The sequence below is a fragment of the Fusarium solani genome (assembly GCF_023522795.1).
Source record: "Fusarium solani strain SB1 chromosome Unknown bctg00000009, whole genome shotgun sequence".
In the NCBI taxonomy this organism is placed as follows: Eukaryota; Fungi; Ascomycota; class Sordariomycetes; order Hypocreales; family Nectriaceae; genus Fusarium; species Fusarium solani.
The window spans coordinates 83,053-106,430 of NW_027072144.1; the positions used below are offsets into that span (position 1 = coordinate 83,053).

A 23,378-nucleotide genomic window follows, 5' to 3' on the forward strand; every position below is an offset into this window, starting at 1 on the left:
CAGTATCAGCATATTCCCCAGCACAAGAGTCCTCTGGGATATCCATTTGAGCCAGAGAAGATGTGTATTACACCTATTCCTCTTCACCCTGCTGCCGAGAGGTACTGGCGCGAGTCTGGAGCTTTGAAATAAGTCGAAACAAACCAGCTGCAGAGTTCCGGCTTAGCCAATGTCAAGGCTGAAGTTATCCCATGGCACTGTTTATAACCTAAAATGCCTAGCTATATAGATTCATATACACTCTCTCTCTTACTTGGTATATCTTCGTACTGTTGAGTGCTAGTAATTGATATCGCTTTGGCCCGGAACCCTAGGTACTGATTTTACAATACATTAATTGCATCTAGGTCTAATTAGCAGTTGATCAATAAGCTTAATGCTATCAAACTAGCTACTGCGCGCCTTGTTGATCAGGCCAACAGCCTTGCGCCTACTCGTTCTATTATACTCCCAAGTCTTTATACCAGTGATAATAATAAGAAGCCAAAGAAGAGGTGTCACTGAAACCTATCACGGCGCTTTTCAGTGCGAGAACAGTGATTTATACCCTTCGAAAAGGAAAGCAGCCTAGGGAATCTTAAAAGCAGTTTATTCTTGCAGGGTATATGCTAATACAGATAGTTGAAATAAATCAGAGAAGAAAACGAAAGTACTTCTATTAGATTGGCTGATGCAGAGTAGCCTGTGTGACTGCATTCTCACCCAAAGTCCGAAACTCCCATCCCGGTCCCGAGACACATCCATTGTTTACATGCAACTTTATGATATTCCGAAGTGACAGGTTATAATGAGTGATAGGCTGTTGTCATTTATATGGAGTGATGCTTTCTATCTATAGTGATGTCTTTTTAGAAGACTGCTGTATCCATTTACCAGGCTTGAATGCCGTCCTTGACGATGACCCTGCCGACATCTGCATCCCGCTTTCCTTCAATCACATCCTTGACAAAGTTTCCTCCAATGGAAGGATCCATGCCGCCCATCTTCTTCATGGCTTCGGCATTACCAACCAAGCCTGTAGCAAGGAAACCGGGAGAAATGCACCAGACCTTGACACCGTCCTCCTTGAGGGTTCTGTCCCACTCACTGTTACAGAATTAGTACGAATCTTTACTATTCTTACGTCGAAGGAGAGGACATACCGCATCATCATGTTCATGCCTGTCTTGGCACTTCTGTAGGCAGGCAAGCTGAACTGGTCCTTAGGCCAGCCCTTGGGTGGCGACTTGTTGATAGCCAATGCAGGACCCATGCTGTTGGCCAGAGAGCTAGTGCCGCTCGCCATGAAAACAAGACGGGGGTCGTCAGAGTTCAAAAGTAGGGGCACGAACTGATGAGTGATCACATTGGTGCTCACAACATTCACGTTCCAGCTTTCAGACCACATGTCACGCATTGACATTTTACCAGCCATCCACTGCTGATCGAGCTGGGTTCCTGATATAATAGTTAGCCTCCTCGAGCCATCCGCTATAAGCCAGGACTGGGGATAGATAAATACCAGCATTGTTGATCATGGCATCGAGCTTGCCATAGTCTCCCTTGATGAGATTGAACAGGGCATCAATAGATTTGTCGTCCGAAATGTCGATTTGCACAGGACGAATGTTGCTCTTACAGTTAGGGAACTCTGTCCTAGCGCTTTCGGCAGCAGCCTGGGCCTTGTCGATAGATCGGCCTCCAAGCAGAATCTCATAGGCTTGGTCCGAGCCGGCAAGGGCCCGGATAATCTGGTACCCGAGACCGGTATTGGCACCAGTGATGAGAACAATTTTCTTGCTGTCCATGGTTTGTTTGGTGATAGATAGAGAGAAAGATGTTTGAGTAATGAGAAGGATAGGAAGTTGGTCAAGTCTGGAGGTTAGAAAGCAGATGGGAATGGATGACTTATATAAGCATGCAATCACACGCCCAATTATCCAAAATACACACCGTGACACTATAACCGGCGATAAATTAGGAACATACTAGTTCCACCCCGCGGTGCGAGATGAAACTTAACTCCGTAAGCCCGGCACTAGATTAGGTCACGACCCGAGCGGACTTAAGCTTATATGAAAAGCGAATCCACACCCATCTGATTAGAGCGGTGCGAGCAGCGATCAAGTTTGCAATAAGCACAGGCCGTTTGGATGCTAAACAGACAGGAAAAACACACTAACAAATCAAATAAGATAGTAAGAACCAACATAGCACAGCCTCTGGTAGACAGACCAGGCTTCAGCTGCTGAAGATGGGACGCTGAACACTTGGAGAAGTTGGCCTTCAAGCAGGCCTGTCGCAGGGACAAACGAGGCTGGGGAACGTGGCAAGATGCAAGGACTGGCGAGGTTAAGGGCCTAAGGCGTGAGATAATGAAAAACAATATAACGAGATACAACGTTGTGGGCCCTATGAGGCGTATCCTCCCGGGCGTAATAAACTCATTCATTCATTCATGCTGGTTTGGGATCAATGGACCGAATACACGTACTGTCTGACAGTAACACTCTATTATTAATTTATACTAACGCGAGTAGACCCAAAAAATACGACTGACCTTAACCCTATTGAACGTCTCAGCATCTAATACCACCCCTCGGCCTGGCCGATGGGGGCAGGTCAATTTTCACTATTCGGAGATAACGACGCGCGACAACCGATCTCCGACCAGTCGGCGTCGGGGCTTTCCGGGGGGTCTTATGTCCGCTGAACAAACCTTAATTCGACTTGAACTCTATCCGTTTATTTCCGTGCAGGGGTTTCATTGTCGACATTGAGCCCGACTGCTGCCCAAGCAAGGCGAGAAATCGAACAGCAACGGCCATTGTCTCAGCATATGTACATCAAGCGTATGAATTAGCCCGTTGGTGTTAGGTAGTGTCCACTCTGGCCCGTCGGCGAGACCTCGGTACTCCTTGTTTCGCTTGCCACACAGGTCGGGCATTATACCTCGAGAAATCCGGACACTCTAGCTCCTCCACTTTTCCACTTTTAACCGCTAAACAGTCAAAATACCGTGAATTGATTGGCCCATACGGGCATTTGTGGCGACGCTAGAGTGTCCGGATTTCTCGAGATCCTACGGTAGTTTGCGACCATATAAAGGGAGTAGTTTTATTGGGGTTGCCTCACGTGATGACCACACTGCACAATAGACTTCCCGGCTCGGAAGGTTCACTGAGGGGTTTTCTTCCCTCCTGCAACTGCCTCACGGGGAGTCAATTGCTCGCCTCGGCAGGTGTCTCGTCATCTCTCACGCAGTCAAGACTCGACTTTGACCCCCCCACCTTCCCTCTGTATATAGCACTACTACAATATACAGACACTTGCCTCCCTACGAGGGAGCGCGGACGGGCCCTCTCTGACGCTGCGGTCTAACACGCTTACGCATAAGACCGCAGTGACAGGTGACCCGTTGCAGCCAAACTACACACACTCTGTCCCTCTTGACTGCGTGAGGTCACCAATAAATGGACTACTTTTACCTCGCCTTCTTCCCATTATTCTCAATCAACCTGGCTCAACAGAACCCAAGATCCAATCAAGAACCACAAAAGATGTCTGCTCAAACATCCAAGTCAATCTTTCTGTCCGCCGACGGCGAACTCGTCGTTCAGCCAGTGACGGATAAATACAGCATTGAAGGCTCCCAATGTCTCGTTCGGGTCGACTATTCAGCCGTCAATCCCTGCGATCTCAACTTCTACTTCATGGGACTCAAATCTTTCGTCACCGGATTCGAGCTGTCAGGCATCGTCGAACAAACGGGCCCAGACTCACCATTTCAAGTTGGAGACGCTGTCTGTGGCATCTCGCCCGTCATCATCCCAATGCCATCCTCACACGGAACGCACCAGGACTTGGCTGTCGCAAGGTCTGAATTGCTCTACAAGATTCCAAGCAGCGTGTCATCAAAGGATGCTAGTGCCATTTGCATGGCAGCACACACAGCGGCAGATGCCTTGTTCAATGTCATCGGCCTCGGATTTCCAGCCGCTGGTGTGACTGGCATCGACCCGGCGGGGCAGGGAGTTCTCATCTGGGGCGGTGCTAGCAGTGTTGGCAATATGGCCCTTCAAATGGCCAGGGCTGCTGGCTTTCGGTATATCTTCACCACCGCATCAGCCAAAAATCATAGCGTCCTTCGACAGTTGGGAGCCACGCACTGTTTCGACTACAAGAGCTCCAGCGTGGTCGATGATATTCAAAAAGCCCAGAAGACTCTCGAGATTGATTTGACCATGGCCTTCGATACTGTCGGCAAAGGGACCATGAATCATGCTGCTACCAGTAGCCCAAGCACTGCTGCGCTTACAAAGAGTGCATTGTGCTCAAGCACTTCTATTGAGGATCTTCGTCTGGCTTGCACGCTCCCGGTTCCCGCAGACTCCGCTTTCGGGTTTTGCACCTCTTACCGACCAAAGGGTAATCTCAATGCTATGGGAGCACCTCAAGATCCGGAGGCACCTGTACGGGTACGCAAGATTATGGAACATCTGCTGGCTGCCACGGAGGGAGGCTTGAGACTGCCTGTTGTTACGGTTGTAACTGCTGCTGAGGCGGGTATAGAGGCAATCCGCCGTGTGGCCGGAGGCGAGATGAGCATGGAAAAGCTGGTTCTGAAGCATCCTCTGGAATAGTTGTAGCAATCATGGTATTCAAGGCGACTGATACACTGGCGCCTGGGCGCCATTTTAAAACAGGAGCAGCGCTGCCCACAAATCAAATGCAATCAAACAAACAGCCAAACAAATCAATCAAATATGCCAGAATCTTATATCAAATCAAACAAATGGAAAACACCGGATTTGAAATGACATTTGATATATTTGATACAGGGTATAAGGTTGAGAGTATAACCTGCCAGGCTGGTGAGCGTGTCTTTGCTACTTACTGATGGATGCCAGAGAGTGGACCCGACCAATCAGAGCTATTTTTCGCGACATCTATTAGTGAGGTACGCTTGATGACAACACATAAATCAGCCAAGGAGAAAGTAGCTTCTTACCCTTCCCGTCCGTCGCCCCCACAATATTAAACCGCGTCGGTGCCAGTCTGTTTACTTCTCCCCGACGCGTGCCATCCCTTCACAATCGACGCCTAACCTGATGGAATCTAACAACATCATGCTCCCTTCCCCACCCTCTGCCTTTGCCCTTCTCCGGCCACCGCGAAATTTGGCGAGTCAATTTGAGCTGACGACGCAGGTGGCTTTACCTGACTACCCTACCGTTGCAGATCTTCCGCGAGCAATATGGAGGAACAAAGGATATGTTTTTGAAGAGTCCTTATCCCGGAAGGGTTCGAAGGGCCGGAAGAGCTGGATCAAGCGCCATGGATTCTTTCTCGTTGAGATTGACACTAACGACATTCCGTTGAGTCCTTACTGGGCCTGTCGTTTGTGCGACGCGAAGGGCCAGCCCGAGTTCTTCGCCGCTGCTGTTACGAGTTCAGCAGCTGACCACCTCCGCAAGTATGAGAATACGACGTCGCGAGCTTGAGCATTGTTAACCACATATAGGTCTCACAGGATCTTCGAGAGCAGTCAAGGTGCCGATACAGACCCGTCAACCGAGGAATCTGACCGGCCCAAGCGACGGCGCTTGCAGTACAGCACCGTGCCGCGTGCCAGGGTCAAGGTGATCCGAGAACTGAGCCTGGGACTTCTGATCAACACCAATGCTCCCTTTTCTTTCTTTAGCGATGCGTTCTTTCAACAACTCGCCTGGCGACTTGACCCTCACCTATCTGACCAGATATCATGGAGCCGGCAATCGATGAGCCGTCTGCTGGATGACACGTACAGGTGCAAGAAGGATGAGGTCAAGCAGGAGCTCTCATATGCCCTTAGCAAAATTCATCTGGGGTTCGACCTATGGACCTCACCCAATCGGCACGCTGTCATGGCGGTTACAGCTCATTTTCTTGACCGCGTCTACTAGCACTTCGACGCCAGCTCGGGTGTCACAGCGGGGAAAATCTTGCTGTGACGCTTGGGCGAGTTGTGCGTGAATGGAAGATAGAGGATCGAGTCGGAACAGTGATCTCAGACAACGCATCTTCGAACGACAACTGCCTTCTGAACTTCTACGGAGATCTTGACGCAGAAATGGGCCCGGCGGATATTCGGGCGAGACGTATGCGCTGCTATGGACATATCTTGAACCTGGTTGCTCGTGCGTTCCTCTACGGCGAAGATTTCGAGGCTTTCGAGGCCGAATCGCAGGTCTTTGACCTCCTCGGCCGGCACGAAGATGACCTGCGCCATTGGAGAAAGAAAGGGCCGGTGGGAAAACTCCACAATGTTGTCAAGTTCATCAGGTCGTCCCCTCAGAGGTGTGAGCTCTTTAAGAGGATCTCGCGCGAGAACGATGAAGCACAAGAATATCTCTTGGCGAGTGAGTCGACGGCGGAGCTCGAGGTCGTCATGAACAATGACACGAGATGGAACTCCACTTACCTTATGATCTCGAGCGCTCGTCAAGCAGGGAGACATTAGGGCATTCTTAGTTCATCCAGAAGTGGAGAAATGGCTACCCGAGGCCGACATGTTAAAAGGGGAATGACTGGAGGCTCTTGGCAGAAATCAAGCATATCCTTGAGCCGTTCCATCTGCAGACTATGAGAACGCAGGGGTGGGGTAGCGAGGGAGGTAATGGACGACTTTGGGAGGTGATGACAGGCATGGAATACTTGCTGGAACACCTGGAAGATCGGAAGCTGTTCTATCAGGCTGCCCCAGACGAGGCAGCAGGAGAGAACACCGATTCGCAGGTCGAACTACGCCGAGGGCGACCAGACCGAAATCGGCAGCTTCCTGCTCGATTAAGGGATTGCGAGATGGATCTGTATCCACGAAAGTCAATGGAAAGCTCCTTGCCAGGTCGCGGCTCGGGACAATGTGATGGTGGATCGGGCAAGCGATCGGGATCATTGGGAACTGACGACATGGGAAAGGACCACCGACGCTATCTGAGACTCTCAATCATCACTGCCGGGCAGAAACTCAACGAGTACTACACCAAGCTTGGAGAGTCGCCGTTGTTCGCCGCATCCATTATCCTCCATCCGTCGCTCGGCATGAGCTATCTAGAGGTGAACTGGGCGTCGGAGGAGCAGCTCGTGTGGGTAAGGGATGCTAAAATCGGACTCTCTGACTACCTCGACCGCTGGTACCGTTGCGACGGGCCGGTGGATGAGCAGCAAAAGGCAACTGTGGAGACAGCGGCACCCCCAAGCGTGCCAGGGAAAACATCTAAAGGCAGTGTGTTCAAGCAGTGGGTCAAAAGCAGGACAGCGAAGGCTACGGCGATGGGTAGCGAGCTGGAGCGGTATCTGCGGCTGGAGCCGCAGGAAACCGAGGATCCAATTGAGTGGTGGATGGCTCGGCAGGGGCAGTTTCCCATGGTCAGCCAGTTGGCTCTGGATATACTTGCGATACCGGCGATGGCGACTGATTGCGAGAGGTCGTTTAGCCTGGCCAAGTTGACGTTGACGTCCCAGAGGCTTTCAATGACGATGGAAACACTAGGGAAGCTGCAATGCCTCAAGAACTGGATGAGGCATGGCGCAGTGAAGCTCGGCACGGCAGCGGGAGGGAGGGATGAACTCTAGTGGGAGATTGGAAATGGTAGTAGTATGGAGAGCACGGAAGCTGAGATTTGAAATATTTGAAATATTTGAATAAATATTTCAAACAACAAATCCAACGTTGAGGGCTATCAAATAAATCAAATATGACCCCGGATTTGATTTGTTTGATTTGAGGGCAGCGCTGCCCTGCGCGAATTACCGGTATTCCCTGTCGCCGCAAATAATTAGGAAGCGGCTTGATGGGCTCAGTTTTAAAAAAGAAGAGAAAATACTGGATGATGACCCTACGAGCAGATGATCAAATTCAACACGGCCTAGATGCCTGCTGTTTCTCCTGGAAAGACAGAAGCTAAAAATGGCCTTGGTTTGGATCATCGCTCCCACATGTGTAGCATCGGTCCACTGCCATTTACCCGGTTTCCAAAACTTTCAAGGCATGGCTTCGCCGTGGAGTGGGGGTTAGGGTCGCTGATGGGGATGATGACCTGGCACACCATGTCAGCATGAAGTCGTGGTTGGGCAGACCGGCCCGCCCCGCGGAGATCGCTTAGGCCCGACCAGATGACTTGTATTATCGATTCGCCCTCAGAAAAGAACCTCCTGCTGCATTGCAGGTGGTGACCGTAACCAAGCTTCCTGTCTCGCCTCATTATGAATACCGATGAGTTGGTCAATAGATACTTAATCAAGGAAGCACGAGTTTTTAGGGACGCATATTAGCACACCGCTGAGGCTATTTTGAGCAAATCCTTGTGGTTGTACTTATACTTTAGAATAAAAATGTTATCTGAAGGAATAAGAAAAAGATCCAAGATTAAAGTTTTTATAGAGTCCCTTCTCACTATCTACTCCATACTTGCCTAGGTGCGCTGGGATGAGCTACCTAGGTATGAATATGTGCCTAAGTAGCCAAGTCGGTGATTTGGATATCTGCTTCCTTTAACTCTTGCTCTCGACATCCGGGTGAGCTGTCTCTATATCCCTAGTCTTCTCTCCCAGTGCATTCAACTGTTGCTCGGCGATCTCATCTGCAGGGATCCTGTCGGGCGTTGTATTTACCAGCATGATCATTGGGAGAAGAGCAGCACCAAGCAGGGCAAATGTCACGCAGCTAAAGGAGTTGTCAGAAAGTACCCTTTCATGAGTGTATACCAAAGGGGAGAACTTACAACCCAATAAGAGGGTCACTCTTTGTCTGAGTGTTCATACCATAGGCGATGGCTTGGCCAATAGCCTCAATGCACCTAAAGGCAGCTCCGTTGCGGACGTTTTCTGGCATGGCCGTTAGCGCTGGGAACCAGTGGCACACATGATAAACTGACCTTGAGCATTCATTGCAAACGAAGACAGAAGCCAGTACATGTATGACTGCGACAACGGACCGGTGGTCTGGATAAAGAAGTAGGGCAGGAAGGAGGAAGCGTATAGGCTGTGGTCCCAGTCGATAGCACCTGGATCATTGCGCCGAAATCTGACCTGCATGATAATCGACCAAATGTAGACGCCGATGTTGAGAATTACCACGGTATAGAGACCGACCTGGGCGCGGCGGCGTTGTGAAAGGTACTTGGCGTCGAGGATGAATCCAAGGCCGAAGCAGCCAACACTGAAGAGGTATTAGTAGGCAGTCGGCAGAGGACAAGGAAGAGCCTGGACTTGCATGCAGAAGAATGGCGAGATTAGTGATGAAAGGGCGCGGGCACGGACTGAAAAGTAGATTCCCAGATATGTGGACCAAGAGCCGCTGTCCCTTTGTTAGTTTCTGATGCCTGTCATGGGGTCGGCAGAGCTTCATGGTACCTGTAGAAGAAGGACCAGAGTGCCCAGAGAGACGAGAGCACGATGAGCCTCGAGGTCATGGTCTTTGCGATCCGCCTGACCTCCTGCTTGGTGGAGAGAGCCTCGGCGGTGACGATGTGCGTGCCATCAGATCGAATGACGCGTTCAAACGGCGTGATCATGAAGGCGAATGGCAGACTAGGACTCGATCAGCGGAGGCAAAGATTCAGGATGGAAATATACTCACGCCATGCACTCAATAATCAAGAAGGCGATGTATGTGTCGGGCGTTACTCCACCGCTGACACCTTTCTCGTGGTTCTTTGACAGGCTTGGAAAAGAATATTGTTAGCCAAAGTCATACTCACCAAACTTCAAGATACTTACTTGATTGCACCGCCAACAAGCTGGCCGAGATTCCGAGACACGATCCAGAGAGCGAGATACTTGCCACGCGCACCAGACGGTGCAAGCGTCATGATTGCACCGGCCTCAGCCACGTACCAACATCCAGTGCCAATGCCGCCGATTACACCGCTCAGAATGAGATACTAATGATTCGAGTCTTGTCAGTGCATCGGCCCTGAAGAATAAAATCAAGCTCGCTCACCCATTGGTTGCCAAACTTGCTGTTGCAGTAGTAGGCGGATCCTTGGACGGGGAAGGACATGGAACCGATAACTAGAGCCCACTTGACGCCAAGCTTGTTCACGATGGGGCCTCCCATGAAGCAGGCTAATGGCCATTGTTAGCCAAGTGAGAACTCCCTGTGCCTGGATACGTACTGCAAGCGAGCATGGCATATCTCAGAGCAGTGGCGGTGTTTGACACTTGAGGAGTCGCAAGGCCGCCGCCGCCAAGGCCTAGAACATGTTCGCATTAGCCGGTGGCACTCGAGGATGAAATTCGGTATAGATGCCACTCACCTGCAATCGCATCTGACATGGCTGGTCCGCAGAATGCCTGGATGCTCAGCAGCGTCATCTGCGTCAGACTGTGCTGCCATACTCGTTTCCACCGAGGAATGGAAATCTCTTCAGTGGTTGCCGTTCCATGGTCAGGGAGACCAGAGACTGTAGTCTTTGAGTTGGCCATTGTGGACGAGTTGTTATTGCAAGTATGTTCAGTTGTAGGTTTCAATGACAGAAGGGAGGTTGTACAAGATGTCTCTTTATACACATCCGAATACATGTACAACAACCCTGTCGAGATAACCCCTCTCGAGAGTGGAAGGTCCAGGCGAGTGGCCAGGAGGGTTATCTTGGGTGGAGCGAGCGAGTCAGAGCATGAAGGTCCAAGCGAGCAGCCAGCGGGGAAATCAACTGTTAGATTGCCCATCACGTCGTCTTGAGCCAATGGGCTTCAAGAACACGGTGATTTCTATCCTTATCCCCATGGGGTTTGGCGAGCTTCTCCCCGCAACCCCCGAGTTTGTCAGCCGACCTGCTGATCGGAGTAGATCAGGAAGAGCAAAGTCGTTGAAATCGCCTTGATAAAATCGCTTAGAGCTGGAATTGTGGGGTCTTGTTGTCGCCTTAATTGCTGGACAAGTCCCTACCAGCCTCGACCCGATCCTTGATTGCCTTTAGCTTTGCGCCCCGACACTTCGAGATTAACAGAACGACAAATGACGCCATCACGAGACACGACAAAGGTGGTGATTGTCGGTGGAGGCGGCACCATGGGCTCCTCCACGGCACTGCACCTTATACGCTCTGGATACTCGCCCTCAAATATCACCGTCCTGGATGTTTACCCGATCCCTTCAGCGCAATCGGCTGGGTTCGACTTGAATAAGATTATGAGCATTCGACTACGCAACAAGCCTGATTTGCAGCTGTCGCTTGAGGCGTTGGATATGTGGAGGAACGACCCATTGTTCAAGCCCTTCTTCCACAATGTCGGCATGGTAAGCTATTGGGCAAATCTCAAGTCGAATTCGGGTTAACGACTCGTCAGATTGACTGCTCATCATCCAAAGAGGGTATTGCGAATCTCAGAAGAAAACACCAGACTCTCATCGACGCAGGTGTTGGCCTTGTCCAGGCCAACACCTGGCTTGAAAGCGAGGATGAACTTTTGGCGAAAATGCCCTGGTTCACAAAGGAGCATGTAAAGGTAAATGCCTTGAAGATTTTGAGCGATCAAGGCTGACAGACTAATACAGGGATGGAAGGGCTTGTTCACCACTGACGGCGGATGGCTCGCTGCGGCCAAGGCTATCAACGCAATCGGGCGCTTTCTCAAAAGCCAAGGCGTACAATTCGGATTTGGAGGGCAGGCTTTTGCCATCGTCGCGACTGTATTTTGCGCTTACACCGTCATAGGGCCGGTACTTTCAAGCAACCTCTCTTCGCCGCCGACGGATCGACATGTATTGGCGTTGAGACTGTCGATGGCACTCAATATTATGCTGATAGGATCATTCTGGCCGCTGGAGCGTGGACGCCGTCGCTGGTAGATGTAGAGGATCAGTGTGTGTCCAAGGTCAGTGCAGTCATATAACCCGTATCCTCTTATCAGGAGGTTTCCAACGTCGGTGTTGACTGGTCTGGCACTAGGCCTGGGTCTTGGCCCATATCCAGTTGACCCCTGAGGAGGCAGCTCAATACAAGAACATTCCCGTCGTGTACGATGGCGAGTACGGATTCGTCTTTGAGCCCAACGAGTAAGTCGCGCGGCCAAAGGCTGAAAACACATGCTAAGAATATTCCTACAGAGATGGTATCATCAAGATCTGCGATGAGTTTCCAGGATTCACCCACTTCAAGAAACATCAGCCATTTGGCGCCGCACATCCCAAGCTCATCTCGGTTCCTCGGTCTCACGCCAGCCATCCCACCGATAGCTACCCAGACGCCTCTGAGGCAAGCATTCGAAAGGCCATGGGTCGGTTCTTGCCAGATCTTCGAGACAGGAAGATCGTAGATCGTGCTATGTGTTGGTGTACAGACACTGCTGATGCCAGCCTTCTCATCTGCGAGCATCCCAAGTGGAAGAACCTGATCCTGGCGACGGGAGACAGCGGGTACGTTTACGCAGCAACTATGACTACTTTTCTAACTTTCTTCTGTAGTCACACCTTCAAACTGCTGCCCAACATTGGGAAGCATGTTGTCGAGTTACTGGAAGGTACACTGCCGCAGCAGCTTGCCGAGTCTTGGAGGTGGAGGCCCTGGGACGACGCGCTCAAGTCTCGACGTGCAGCTCCAGCCAAAGATCTTGCAGACATGCCAGGCTGGAAACATGATGCACGACTGTAAGTCTTGGGGCTGGACGAATTTTTGTGCTTGCAAGGCCACTTAGGCAGTAGACAAAAACATTCAGAGCAACGTACCTTGATTCATACTTACCCACCAGGCTGCACGATAATGTTCTCTCTCTGGTTTACTCGCTGGCGGAAAGAATAACAAAAAAAGACCGAGAAGATATCAGAACGGCTGTCAGACGGTCTAGCTGATTGCCACTTTGGCGTGATGCAAGCCACAACTCAATACCCTTTGTGCGAGAATGAAGATACGAATCCCCAAAGCCCAGCTATCTTATCGTCTCACTAGCACCAAGCACATCTCTCCCCTTTTCGGAGACTTGCTTCCGTGCTTCCTTGTCACAATCATCTGGTCCCACACCCTCGCCGCCAAGAGCTCTCGGGATTCTCCCTTAATTGCCAATACGACCGGGGTCGCCGTATTTGTGTGGCTCATTGACGACGTCTCCAATGATTTTCCGGATATCTGCGGTTGCTTGCGTTTTATGGCGGCGGTCCGTCGTCTCTTCGAAACCAGGGGAAGCCCGCAATGAGCGTAGCGATGCCAAGATGGCGAGGACTGAGATGGCGAGGCGAACCATTCTGAAAAGATACTCAGAGTGCTTTCTTCTGAGGAGGGCGTGTTGAGGCGTTGGAGTGGTTTGGGAGGGATTTGAGTGAATCCTGTACAAGTACGTTAGGTAGGAGATCGGCCGCCTTAAATACTTGTCGCCATCGAGCTCTCGAGACGCACACATGGACGCACCCTGCAGATCTCAAGCACAACTCGTCTAGATCGACTCGTATAGCATCGGCGCCACTGCGCATAGAAGCAGTACTCTGCAGTATACACGCTTCCCCTCCATTACCTATGACCTTTGTGTCTACTCATGCGGCGCTTTCCACTGCACCAAAGGTGAGGGGCCCTTCATCTGGATCCATGGTTGACCATGTTGAATGTGAAGCTAGGGAACCTCCGGACCCACTACTGCGACAACTGCGAGAAACCTTTCAAAGCCGGAATCAGGGTGGGGAATCTATCTACATCCAAATCCAAAGATCTAGAATGCAACGAATTCCAAGATGGACCAATTTCCTCCCGATTGCTTGCCTCCTGAAGGCATTTACCCAACTCGAGATGCTCTACATCAGGCTATCAACAATTGGGCCTTGCCACGAGGCTACGCCTTTGTCACAGGGAAGTCGACAACGCATAGGAACAGAAGGATCATCGTTATTTACGCCTGTGACCGCGTGCGGTAACCTTCAAGTGCCTCAAATCAACGAATTCGGAATATCACTACACGAGGCTGTGGCTGCCCTTTCTTAATTCTTGGAAAGCAGCTACCAGATGAAGCTGGTTGGGCTATCTGCCATCGCCAAGATAGCCGCTTTGCTACACACAGCCACGAGCCAAGGAGTCACCCAACTGCTCATCCTATACATCGGAAACTCAATGCTGAAGATAAAACAACAATAAGCAGTCTGACTAGTACTGGAGTCGCTCCCAAGGAGATGAGAACCTACCTACGGCAAAATTCAACAACGCTTGCAACGCAAAAGGACATTTCAAATCAGATCATGCAGAGCCGCCGAACGCCTGCCAGGGCGAGAATTCTATCCATGCGCTTTCAAATCAGCTTGACAAAGAAGGCTTTTGGAGTTGAATACCGCTTGATGCAGATAATCGGGTAGAAGCTATCCTATTTGCTCATCCTGACTCGCTTGCCTATATTCGGGCATATCCAGATCTCCTATTACTGGATTGTACATACAAAACTAACAAATATGGTATACCACTGCTTGATATTATCGGCATTGATGCTGCCAATCGGTCTTTCTGCATTGCATTTGCATTACTTAGGGGCGAGGATCAAGATGACTACCTTTGGGCTCTTGAAAGGCTTAAATCGCTCTGAGACCGGCCAAGTCAGATTTCCATCTGTTATCGTGACAGACTGTGTAAAGGCATGCATGAATGCAGTTGATATCTGCTTTCCGTCTTCAATCTCATTACCTTGCCCTTGGCATGCTAACAAGGCGGTTGTTACTAATTGTCGGCCAACATTTATTCCATCAGAGAGAACTTTACGCCGCTCTACTGATGATGCTGCCTGGAAGAGCTTCTTTGGTCATTGGCATTCGATTATCTTTTCCTCACATGAAGCAACCTTAACTTACTCCTGTAAAACCTCCAGAGCGTGATGGGAGGCGCTTGCGGTTTTGCCCCACTTACTTGGATCTTACTTGCTTCTTGGACGCTTATTTACTTGCTTGGCTGCCGAGCTTACTTGCTTACTTATTACCTACTTACTTGGTTACTTACCTGCAATTGATTTACTCATGTTGAACGCTGTTTTCGTCTCGACAACGAGTTAGATGCTTTCCTTTGCATGTTCTTAGCCGATGATGAAGGAAAAAAATAATTTCATGGGTACTGATCCACTGATTGCTTTCTTCTCTATCGTCTTATCTACATATCGCTGGATTCATTGTGGTTGAATTTTGACAAAATAAAATGCCTCTGTCGATTGCCCGCGCGAATTCCACTAAGACCCCCCAGGACTTAAATCTGGGGGAGCCCGATTCGCATGTCCTATGACTAGGGTCAGGCCTCCTCGGAGGGCTCGGCTCTAGGGCTGGGAGGGCAAAATGGAAAGATCATTCCAGCCAATAGGAATCGCTCCTTATCTCCCCGACGCTCCAAGGAACCAAGTTCCAGATAGGTGAATGACGATTTATCTCCCCAGCATCTCGGGGAGAAAAGTTCAGTTTGCCGTATTTGACATATATCATGGGCGGGCTGACCACTGCCAGAGGGCAGAACTGCTCCGCTCGGCAAGAACGCTACCAGTGCCCTTTGTGTCTCTCCATCATTCTTCTCCCTCTATCCTTCGTCCCTCACAGCAACCATGCCCGAGCTCATCGTTCCCGGCGCCATTCTCCACTACGAGACATTCGGCTCGGACGGCCCCCTTCTCCTCTTCGTACCCGGTGCCGACGGCCGGGGCAGCGTCTTCCACCCCTCTGCCCGATTTCTCGCCGCCCACTTCACTGTTGTGTGCTGGGACCGCCGCGGATACTCGCAAAGCTTTCTCGTCGGCCAGCAAGACTTCCAACACCGCCTGCAGACCGACGCCGACGATGCCCAGCGACTGATCGTGCACCTTTCTCGCAATGGGACCGCCATTGTCTTCGGAACTTCGTCCGGCGCCGTCGTTGCCCAACAGCTGCTGGCCAGTCATCCCAAGTGTGTGGCAACGCTCATTGCACACGAGCCCCCCGCCTTCTCCGTTCTTCCCCAGCAGTTCCAGATGCAGGCCCACGGACTCATCAACCACGTCTATAGCATATTTAGAGCTCATGGTCCCGATGCAGCCATGGAGGCCTTCACCTCGAGTCTGTCCGAGGGGCCTGATTCGAATATGATGCGTTACTGCATGGATGCAAAACGCGGCGACGAGATCCGCGCAAATTGCCTCTTTTGGTTTGAATTTGAGCTGAGACAGTACACCGGCGCCCCAATTGATGTTGAAGCCCTTGTCAAAGCGAAAGAGAAATTGATCCTCGTCGCGGGGGAGGATAGCGGCGATGGGCCAGGTGTGGGACCAATCAAGGCCATCGCCGGACAGACAGGCAAGGAAGTTCTGAGGATTCCTGGCGGCCACCTAGGCTATATGATTGCTCCCGAAGTGTTTGTGAAGAAACTATTGGAGTTGCTTAGCCAGTAGAAGGATACTAAGGACATGTTCCAACGAAGCAATTACGTGGTATTGTTGATGAAACCCGCCCTTCAAAAAGTTGTGCCTGATTTATGCTACACTATTGCATGACCCAATCAATGCCTTGAGAGCTGAGCCAGCTTTGCTCAAGCGAGTCTGAGGTGAAAAATTCATTGAAGTCCTCTGCCATTCCCGTCAGCCAACTTTCATCGACAGCGGAAGCAGCATCGAAGGGTATAGGACCAGCGATTTGGCCGTCGTTGGAGTCGACAGACTGATCTATAAAACCATCAGGACCTTGTGTAATTTGCGCCTAGCTTATCTTATTTTACCGCGAATCTCTTGACTTACCTTTTGTCGCAAATGTGGAAAATCGCAGGCGATATCTTCCCAGTGCTTCTATGCCCTTTGCTGCGGATTCAACGTGTGACTTGTGAAACTCGAATATTTGCAAGGCTCTCTCCCAGGACGTTTTAGCGGGGTCAAGATCCAGGTTGACTTCCAAATCGGGGGCAGAGACTGGCGGCGAGAAGGGTTGATGCAGCTCCGAAAGTAACTATACACATGTAAGCTTCCGATTGTACGTAGAGCTCTGCGCCCGAAGGGTGGGAGGGGCATTACACAGCAACGTGTGCCATGCTGAAGTCTGTCTTAAGCTACCCAGGTTTCGATGGACCTCCTCGAGGACTTCATGGCAAGTCGATACGCATAAGCGATTTATTTCCCTGAGATAGGACCTTTGAAGAGAACGAGTCGTATTGTTGTTGATTGAACGTTGATTCGAAACGCTTCGTCGTGTTTCGATGAGAAGCGAGGGCCGTAGTAGTAGAAGCCGTATGTACAAAACCCTATCCATAGTGAGAGCTGCTCCACTACGGCTCAGGTTATATTATACCTCGATTTCAAAATCATGGCTTGCATATGGAAGCAACTTGCAGATTCATCTTCAACAGCTCCCATGTCACGGTCAGCCTTAAGATGACCAGGCAAACCCTCGACAAATTGGTCTAATTCCGAGCATAACCTAGGAACATCGCTCAGATACTGAGAAGGTGTGACTGTTCCATCCTGGGCTAGGTTTTGGTACCCATGCGAGTAGAATATGCGCAGAATCTCGTCCAGAACGTCGAATAGCTTCATGTTGTATATGAAGAAGGCTATGCGAGATGGAGAGTTCTCAGGTTGACGGCCTTCGTCGAATTCTGATAGGTATTCGTCATCAATAGGCTCAGGCAATGGAATAGCATGCGGCCTGCAATGAAGGACGGGCCGACCAAAAGTCGTAGCTGAGAGCCTGAAAACAGTCAGTGGATTATGAAGGTCCATGGATGCCATGGAAGGTACCGATCCAAAGCAACACAGTTGTGCCAAACTCTGCGCCTCATTTCTCGTTTTAGTTGGTTTTTAGACGAGGCGGTCTGCTCCAAGTGCAAGCCGAGGCCCTGCGCCACTCTCAGAGCAACACCAACCATGTTCCAACAACGATCGGCATATGTCGTGTAATGCAGATAGATCGCTCGTAGAAGAAGCAGTTGCACTATTTGTAATGATGAGAAATCAAGGGTCTCGATAGAAATCAGCCGATGAGATTGTCTGTAAAATGAATCGGCAAACTGGTTTCTCTGCACTGAAGGAATTTGTTCGCTGCGTTGGCATCCAAGGGCCAAGACCATGTTGAGTGTCGCGTGAAAGACGACGTCATCATTCGTTTGCTTGTAATGGTAAGCTGAAGGCATGACTTGCTGCCATAAATGGTCGTACATGGTAGCAAAGGACGGTCGGTGTAATATAGGGAAGACTGGGTGTATAAAATCCCAGAAACAACGAAAAAGCGCGTCTGCAAATTGACGCTCCGGAAGTGAGACAGGATCCACACCATGAGCGAGGCTAGGCGACTGGACTACAGTGAAGCCTAGGAGGTCTGGCATGGTTCTTTCCTTGGGGCAAGTTGTTGACTGGGAAGGTTGTGCCGTGTCCATCTCAGGGTCTTGTAGTTGGATTACCTCCTGAAGGAAGGAAATGTTCGAGGATGGGCCGTATACAATCCCCTCCTCCGCGTGATGCGATTGATACATCACGCTTTGCTCCGAAGGAACTGGAATTGCGGCTACAGCTCAGGTCAGCCTCGTCGAGACATTGGCCAAATACAGGAACTAAATACTGCCAGACGCTAGGGAGGCACCAGCGACATTCTGGCGCAGGTTCGGATCCCCTCGGACTTTTACTTCTAAGCTTTGAAGTCGGCTGTTGACGTCGGAAAGAGTTCTGCGAGAGGTCAGGAAGGGGCCATCCAAACAGCAGAGACTCACAGGGTTTTTGAGCTTGAGGCTCTCTCCTGGTAGGCGCACTGGTCTCCCAATGCTTTCATGCTGCACGAAGTACAGACTGGCCGGCGCCCATCGCAGCCAGTCTTGCGAGCACGGCAGGGATTGCACGCTAGTTGAGTCCTTCGTCGCCGACGCGGCGGTAATGCCTTTTGGGTGGACATTGTAGAAAAACGTACCAGGCTGGGTTATTACCAACTTTGGTATTGGCTGTCCTTGTGTTGGTAATCACACCCCGGGAGCGGGCACAGGCAAAGGGTCTTTCAATTTATGGAGTGACTGGGTTATTAAAGCGCCGTCTCCGGCCCTACGTTGACCGTTGTGAATCATCCGGCACGTGACACATGCGTGCGGTCGCACATTACTACATGGGGGAAGAACCACGTACGAAAATGACTGGAGCTAGTAGTAGTAGTATTTTTATTACGCCCGGGAGAACGGATCTCATAGGGCCAGTGGCTACGCTAAGCCGTCTTCGCTTCTCCGCTATTCCTCCAGACCACCCAAAAGAGCCCCACTCTTCCTTCCAGCCCGTCTCTTTTCCAGCCCCGCTTGCTTGACTCTGCTTGACAGGCCTGCTCGAAGGCCGATTTCTCCAAGTGTTCAGCATCCTATCCCCAGCAGCTGAAGCATGGTCTGTCAACATGAGGCTGTTTAATGTTAGTAGTCAGCTGTAGTGTTGGTGTTTAGTATGTTCTGTTTCCCTTTTTCACCTCAGTCTTCCCGTCGCCATTGCAAACTTTACCGCCGCTCGCACCGCCTTCAGGTTAGGTGTCCATTTCGGTCCGTCCGACCCTGACTTTCCACCAAGGAAGTAGGAAAGGTTTCCCATCATGCTTTGTCCAGCTTGTCGCATGACTTCACGCTCCGTCTCCCATCTCGTGCATCGGAACAGAAAGTGTTCCATCGTCTCTGGTGCTCGTCCGCACTCACACATGTCCGATTCGGCGGTTCCTATCTTGCACAGGTAGCTGTTGATCCTCGCCATTCCCGTGCGGAGCTGCGAGAGCACGTCAGCTTCCCGTCTCTTTAGGCCGTCATATAGCGCTTTCGTATGTTCGCCTGGTAGGGCTCGATCGATCCGCTTGGAGTAGCCGCCTACTTTGTCGGGGAGTGCCCGCTGCCGCCGCAATTGCGACGTCGCCAGCCTGGTCCGTGTCGACCGAGCCTGGTACGGCGGCGACTCTGGGGTGCATCCTGCTTTGGTCGCTTTCTTGGCTTGTCTCTTCGCCTTGCGGCCCATGGCGAAACCGTCGTTTCGGGACGGAGCCCAGATCATCTTGACCCTGTTGTTTCCTCTCGCCAGTCGTTCGATGTGTTCGTAGATCTGTCGGATGGTGGTCTGGCCAGATTGCTGTCGCGGTCGTGCGATCGCTTTCAGTGACGACTGGCAGCTTGATACCACGGTGAGCTCTCGACATTGCAGTCCGTCAGGCATGCATCGTAACGCCATCGCTATTGCCTCCAGTTCGGCCGTGTACGGGTTCTGGTCGTCTCGCGACCCGAGGGTGACCGAGTACCTGGCCACCATCCTACCAACTTGACCAGTTGACTCTTGCGTGACGAGGCCTCCCATAGCTACAAGCCCTTCTCTGTCAGAGGCACTGGTCGCGATGACGATATCTTTGGCATCGTTAGCTGCTGCTATCGCCGCCTCACGGTCGGCCTCGCATACCAGTGACACTCGGCTGTGCCACGGCGGTACTGCATAGGCTTGGATCGTTTCCATTCGCTCGATTCCGCTCTTCTCAAATGCAAGTGCCAACCTCTTGAGCGGTGACAAGTATCTCCGGCTCACTGATACTTTGAGCGTTGCGAGCGGATGCGTCTTTGGCAACGTCCGGACGTTGATGTACAGCTTCATGCCGGCTTGGGCGTGTCGTCCGTCTACTGTCTGGATACCGGCCTCCGCTTCCGCGACCGCCCGCGACACTGTCCGAAAGGCTCCCGTGATGGCCTGTGCTCCCATCTTCTGAGCCCTGTTGAGCCAGGTCAGTTCCTTCTCGCCACGTGCGTGCGACCAGACGACCGAGGCGTAGTCCATGGCCGGCGCCACAGCCGTGATGAAGAGCTGCCTAGCCGTGCGTGGGGACAGCATCTTGAGTCTCCTCAGGCACATGGCTACCGAGAGGCCTTTGGTGGCCGCCTCGGCCATGTGTTTCTTGAACCTGAGCTTCGCGTCCATGACCACTCCCAGGATCTTGGCCTCCTGCTTCGGCTTGATCTCCTTCCCTTTGACCATGAACGGCGTGCAGCTGGTACGTTCGGCCACGCGTGTGAAGTGGACGATGGTCGTCTTGTCACATTCAAATGTCGCCCCGCTGCGCTTCTCCCATTCCAGTGCGCGGTCAATAATGGCCTGTATTCCGTCTCTGTTCGCTTCCGCCGTCGGGCCTGTGACCCAGGCTGAGTAGTCGTCGACGAATGCGATCGAGCTTCCCTTTGCGTCTATCTTGCTCTGAACCAGGTCTGCGTTGAAGAAGAGAAAGAGCACGGGCGACAGTGGCGATCCTTGCGGAAGGCCAGCCTGTGGCAGCTCCCGTAGCGCAGAGGTGTAGCCGTTTACCGTGATGGTGGCCGTGCGACTCGAGCAGAATGCGTCTATCCATCTCACCAGCCCCTTAGGGATGCCCCGTGCTTCCAATCTTTGCAACAGTCTGTCCTTGAACACCCCGTTATAGGCCCCCTTGACGTCGAAGCTGACCAGGCTGACCACTTTGCGGTTCCGCCATGCTTTGTAGACCTGTTCCTGGAAGAGCAGCAGCGCCTGCTCTGCCGACCGCCGCTTTCTCGCACCGAAGTGGTTGGTAGGCAGGAGTCCGTATGTTTCGACGGCGTGTGAGATGCGATCCGCCACTACTGCTTCGAGGATCTTGCCCTAGCGTCGACAATAGCGAGATCGGCCTCCACGCTTTTGCAATTCTGTAGTCAGCCTTGCCCGGCTTCTTGAGCGGAATGATCTTGGCAGTCCGCCACTGGTCCGGCAGTCGTCCTTCACCCAGTGATGTATGGAACAGATGTAGTACCCGCTCCTTCACCACCGGCCACAGCTGCTTCCACACCATCGCCGGCAATCCGTCCTCTCCGGGTGCCTTCCAAGCCTTGGCCTCCATGACTTTCTCCTCCACCTCCCCCATCGTCAGGTTCGGCATGGCCACTTCTCTGCGATGCGGCCGTGGGCCTTCATCTTCTATGTCGGTCGGTAGTGGTGGGAAGAACGCGTTGAGCAGTTCCTCCGCCTGTTCAGCCTTGTCTTGTGTTGTTGCTCCGTTTGTTCTTTTCAGCGGAGGCACTTTGTCGCCGTTTGTTTCGTCTCCAGGCTTCAGGTACTTGGCAGCTTGCCAGATGTTGGTCCCGTCGGCGAGGAAGTCTTCCCAGTGTGCCTTCTTCTGCCTTCGGATGGCGTCGTGGTACTCCTTGGCTGCTTCTTTGGCTCGGGTTTCCAAATTGTCGATTCGCTGACCAGCCCGACGCCGGGTCCTCGCTAGGTTCCTCCAAAACGTGTAACTTCTTCGGAGCCTTGTGAGATCTGTCGTCCACCATCGCTTCGCGTACGGCGATGGCTTTGCTCTTGGGACAAGTTCGTGGATCGTGTCTAGGACCACGTCCATCAACCTGTCAGTCTGTTCTTGAACTCCACCGCCCCACGGGAGTGGTGCCAGCTTGTCCTGCACTTTCGCCCTGATCGCGTTCCATGGTGCGTTCTTGAACAGCAGCCTCGAGCCCGCCATCCTCTCTGGTGTCGTGAGATCAAATTCCGTCTCGATGGCCCTGTGGTCTGATCCATGTTCAGTCGGATGGATCCCGCAGTGAACCATCTCGTCTGCCAGTTCAGCCGATGCGAGCATCAGGTCGATCGTACTCTCCCCACCGGGTCCTTCCCACGTCTTCGTCCCCCGCGGGAGGAGACTGAGTAGGCCGTGCTCGTCCATGAGGTCGATGATCGGGCTCGCTTCGCCTTGCCTCCTGCCTGTCACCTCATCGCCTCCCCAGAGCTGGTCGTGGCGGTTGAAGTCGCCGGCCAGGATGACGTCCGTCCTTTTCCCCGTGCTGTTGCGAAAACTTGTGATTGTCGTGTGCAACTGTCTCATGGCCGTGTGCAGAGCGTCTTCATCTTTTCCTGCCACGTACACTGACACCACCAAGACTTCTCGGTCGGGCCATCTAAGTATCGCCCCGGTCAGGTCAGCCGAAGGGATGGGCACCTGCTCAGTCTCCAGATCGCTGCGTATCCAGAGCATACTCCGGATCGGCCACTGCGTCTCGTGTCTCTTTGATGGTAGGAATTTCGTCCAGTTCCTGTGGTGGTTCGGTGTCGTCATCAGCGTCCCCTCGACCTTCAGCGCGTATGGCTCGGCCACCGCCAGTACTGCATAGTCCTGCAAGTCCCTATCGTTCATCATGCTCAGCTGCACCACATCTCTCTTCCGCACGTTGAGCTGTAGGATCTGGAGGTTAGTGGCCATCGGTCATATGCAGTTGTCGCATCCGACAGTTTCGGCTGAGCGACTCGTGTGGCCCTCCACATACATGGGCAACTTGTTCTGTTATTCTGTTGCTTGTTCTGTATAACATGTTAATTTTTTTTATTCTGTTATTCTGTTATCATGTTAAGGCTCTCACACTAATCTGTTATAACGGAATAACAGAATAAACAGGATAACTGAAATAAGCTTTTTTCATTGCTTTTGTCACATCAAACGGACCAAAAGGTCATACATTGATCAAACC

At 51.7% G+C, this 23,378-nt stretch overlaps 7 protein-coding genes across 7 annotated transcripts; 4 read left to right on the plus strand and 3 right to left on the minus strand.

Annotated features, from left to right (window-relative positions):
• Window positions 1-869: 869 nt before the first annotated feature.
• Window positions 870-1,787, minus strand: MRS44_013091 (uncharacterized protein; the record flags this gene model as incomplete). The annotated part of the gene is made up of 3 exons (XM_065616580.1): window positions 870-1,086; window positions 1,143-1,437; window positions 1,502-1,787. The coding sequence occupies 3 exons, from the start codon at window positions 1,785-1,787 to the stop codon at window positions 870-872; spliced, it is 798 nt and encodes a 265-aa protein (XP_065472652.1).
• Window positions 1,788-3,539: 1,752 nt separating this feature from the next.
• MRS44_013092 (uncharacterized protein) lies at window positions 3,540-4,622 on the plus strand (the record flags this gene model as incomplete). The annotated part of the gene is made up of 1 exon (XM_065616581.1): window positions 3,540-4,622. One exon carries the CDS (start codon window positions 3,540-3,542, stop codon window positions 4,620-4,622), a length of 1,083 nt encoding a protein of 360 aa, XP_065472653.1.
• A 486-nt stretch (window positions 4,623-5,108) lies between these two features.
• On the plus strand, window positions 5,109-7,596 carry MRS44_013093 (uncharacterized protein; the record flags this gene model as incomplete). Its single annotated transcript, XM_065616582.1, has 4 exons — window positions 5,109-5,455; window positions 5,513-5,891; window positions 5,939-6,380; window positions 6,566-7,596. 4 exons carry the CDS (start codon window positions 5,109-5,111, stop codon window positions 7,594-7,596), a joined length of 2,199 nt encoding a protein of 732 aa, XP_065472654.1.
• Window positions 7,597-8,514: 918 nt separating this feature from the next.
• On the minus strand, window positions 8,515-10,449 carry MRS44_013094 (uncharacterized protein; the record flags this gene model as incomplete). The annotated part of the gene is made up of 9 exons (XM_065616583.1): window positions 8,515-8,686; window positions 8,745-8,847; window positions 8,898-9,181; window positions 9,376-9,552; window positions 9,602-9,685; window positions 9,742-9,905; window positions 9,965-10,089; window positions 10,140-10,217; window positions 10,281-10,449. 9 exons carry the CDS (start codon window positions 10,447-10,449, stop codon window positions 8,515-8,517), a joined length of 1,356 nt encoding a protein of 451 aa, XP_065472655.1.
• Window positions 10,450-10,748: 299 nt separating this feature from the next.
• Window positions 10,749-12,617, plus strand: MRS44_013095 (uncharacterized protein; the record flags this gene model as incomplete). The annotated part of the gene is made up of 8 exons (XM_065616584.1): window positions 10,749-10,809; window positions 10,974-11,263; window positions 11,314-11,472; window positions 11,522-11,686; window positions 11,743-11,841; window positions 11,916-12,022; window positions 12,074-12,382; window positions 12,431-12,617. The coding sequence occupies 8 exons, from the start codon at window positions 10,749-10,751 to the stop codon at window positions 12,615-12,617; spliced, it is 1,377 nt and encodes a 458-aa protein (XP_065472656.1).
• A 2,896-nt stretch (window positions 12,618-15,513) lies between these two features.
• Window positions 15,514-16,332, plus strand: MRS44_013096 (uncharacterized protein; the record flags this gene model as incomplete). Its single annotated transcript, XM_065616585.1, has 1 exon — window positions 15,514-16,332. One exon carries the CDS (start codon window positions 15,514-15,516, stop codon window positions 16,330-16,332), a length of 819 nt encoding a protein of 272 aa, XP_065472657.1.
• Window positions 16,333-16,423: 91 nt separating this feature from the next.
• On the minus strand, window positions 16,424-23,222 carry MRS44_013097 (uncharacterized protein; the record flags this gene model as incomplete). The annotated part of the gene is made up of 12 exons (XM_065616586.1): window positions 16,424-16,602; window positions 16,675-16,879; window positions 17,074-17,195; window positions 17,256-17,617; window positions 17,668-18,430; window positions 18,485-18,588; window positions 18,633-18,692; window positions 19,036-19,043; window positions 19,087-19,297; window positions 19,361-21,525; window positions 21,674-23,095; window positions 23,178-23,222. 12 exons carry the CDS (start codon window positions 23,220-23,222, stop codon window positions 16,424-16,426), a joined length of 5,646 nt encoding a protein of 1,881 aa, XP_065472658.1.
• Window positions 23,223-23,378: the final 156 nt, after the last annotated feature.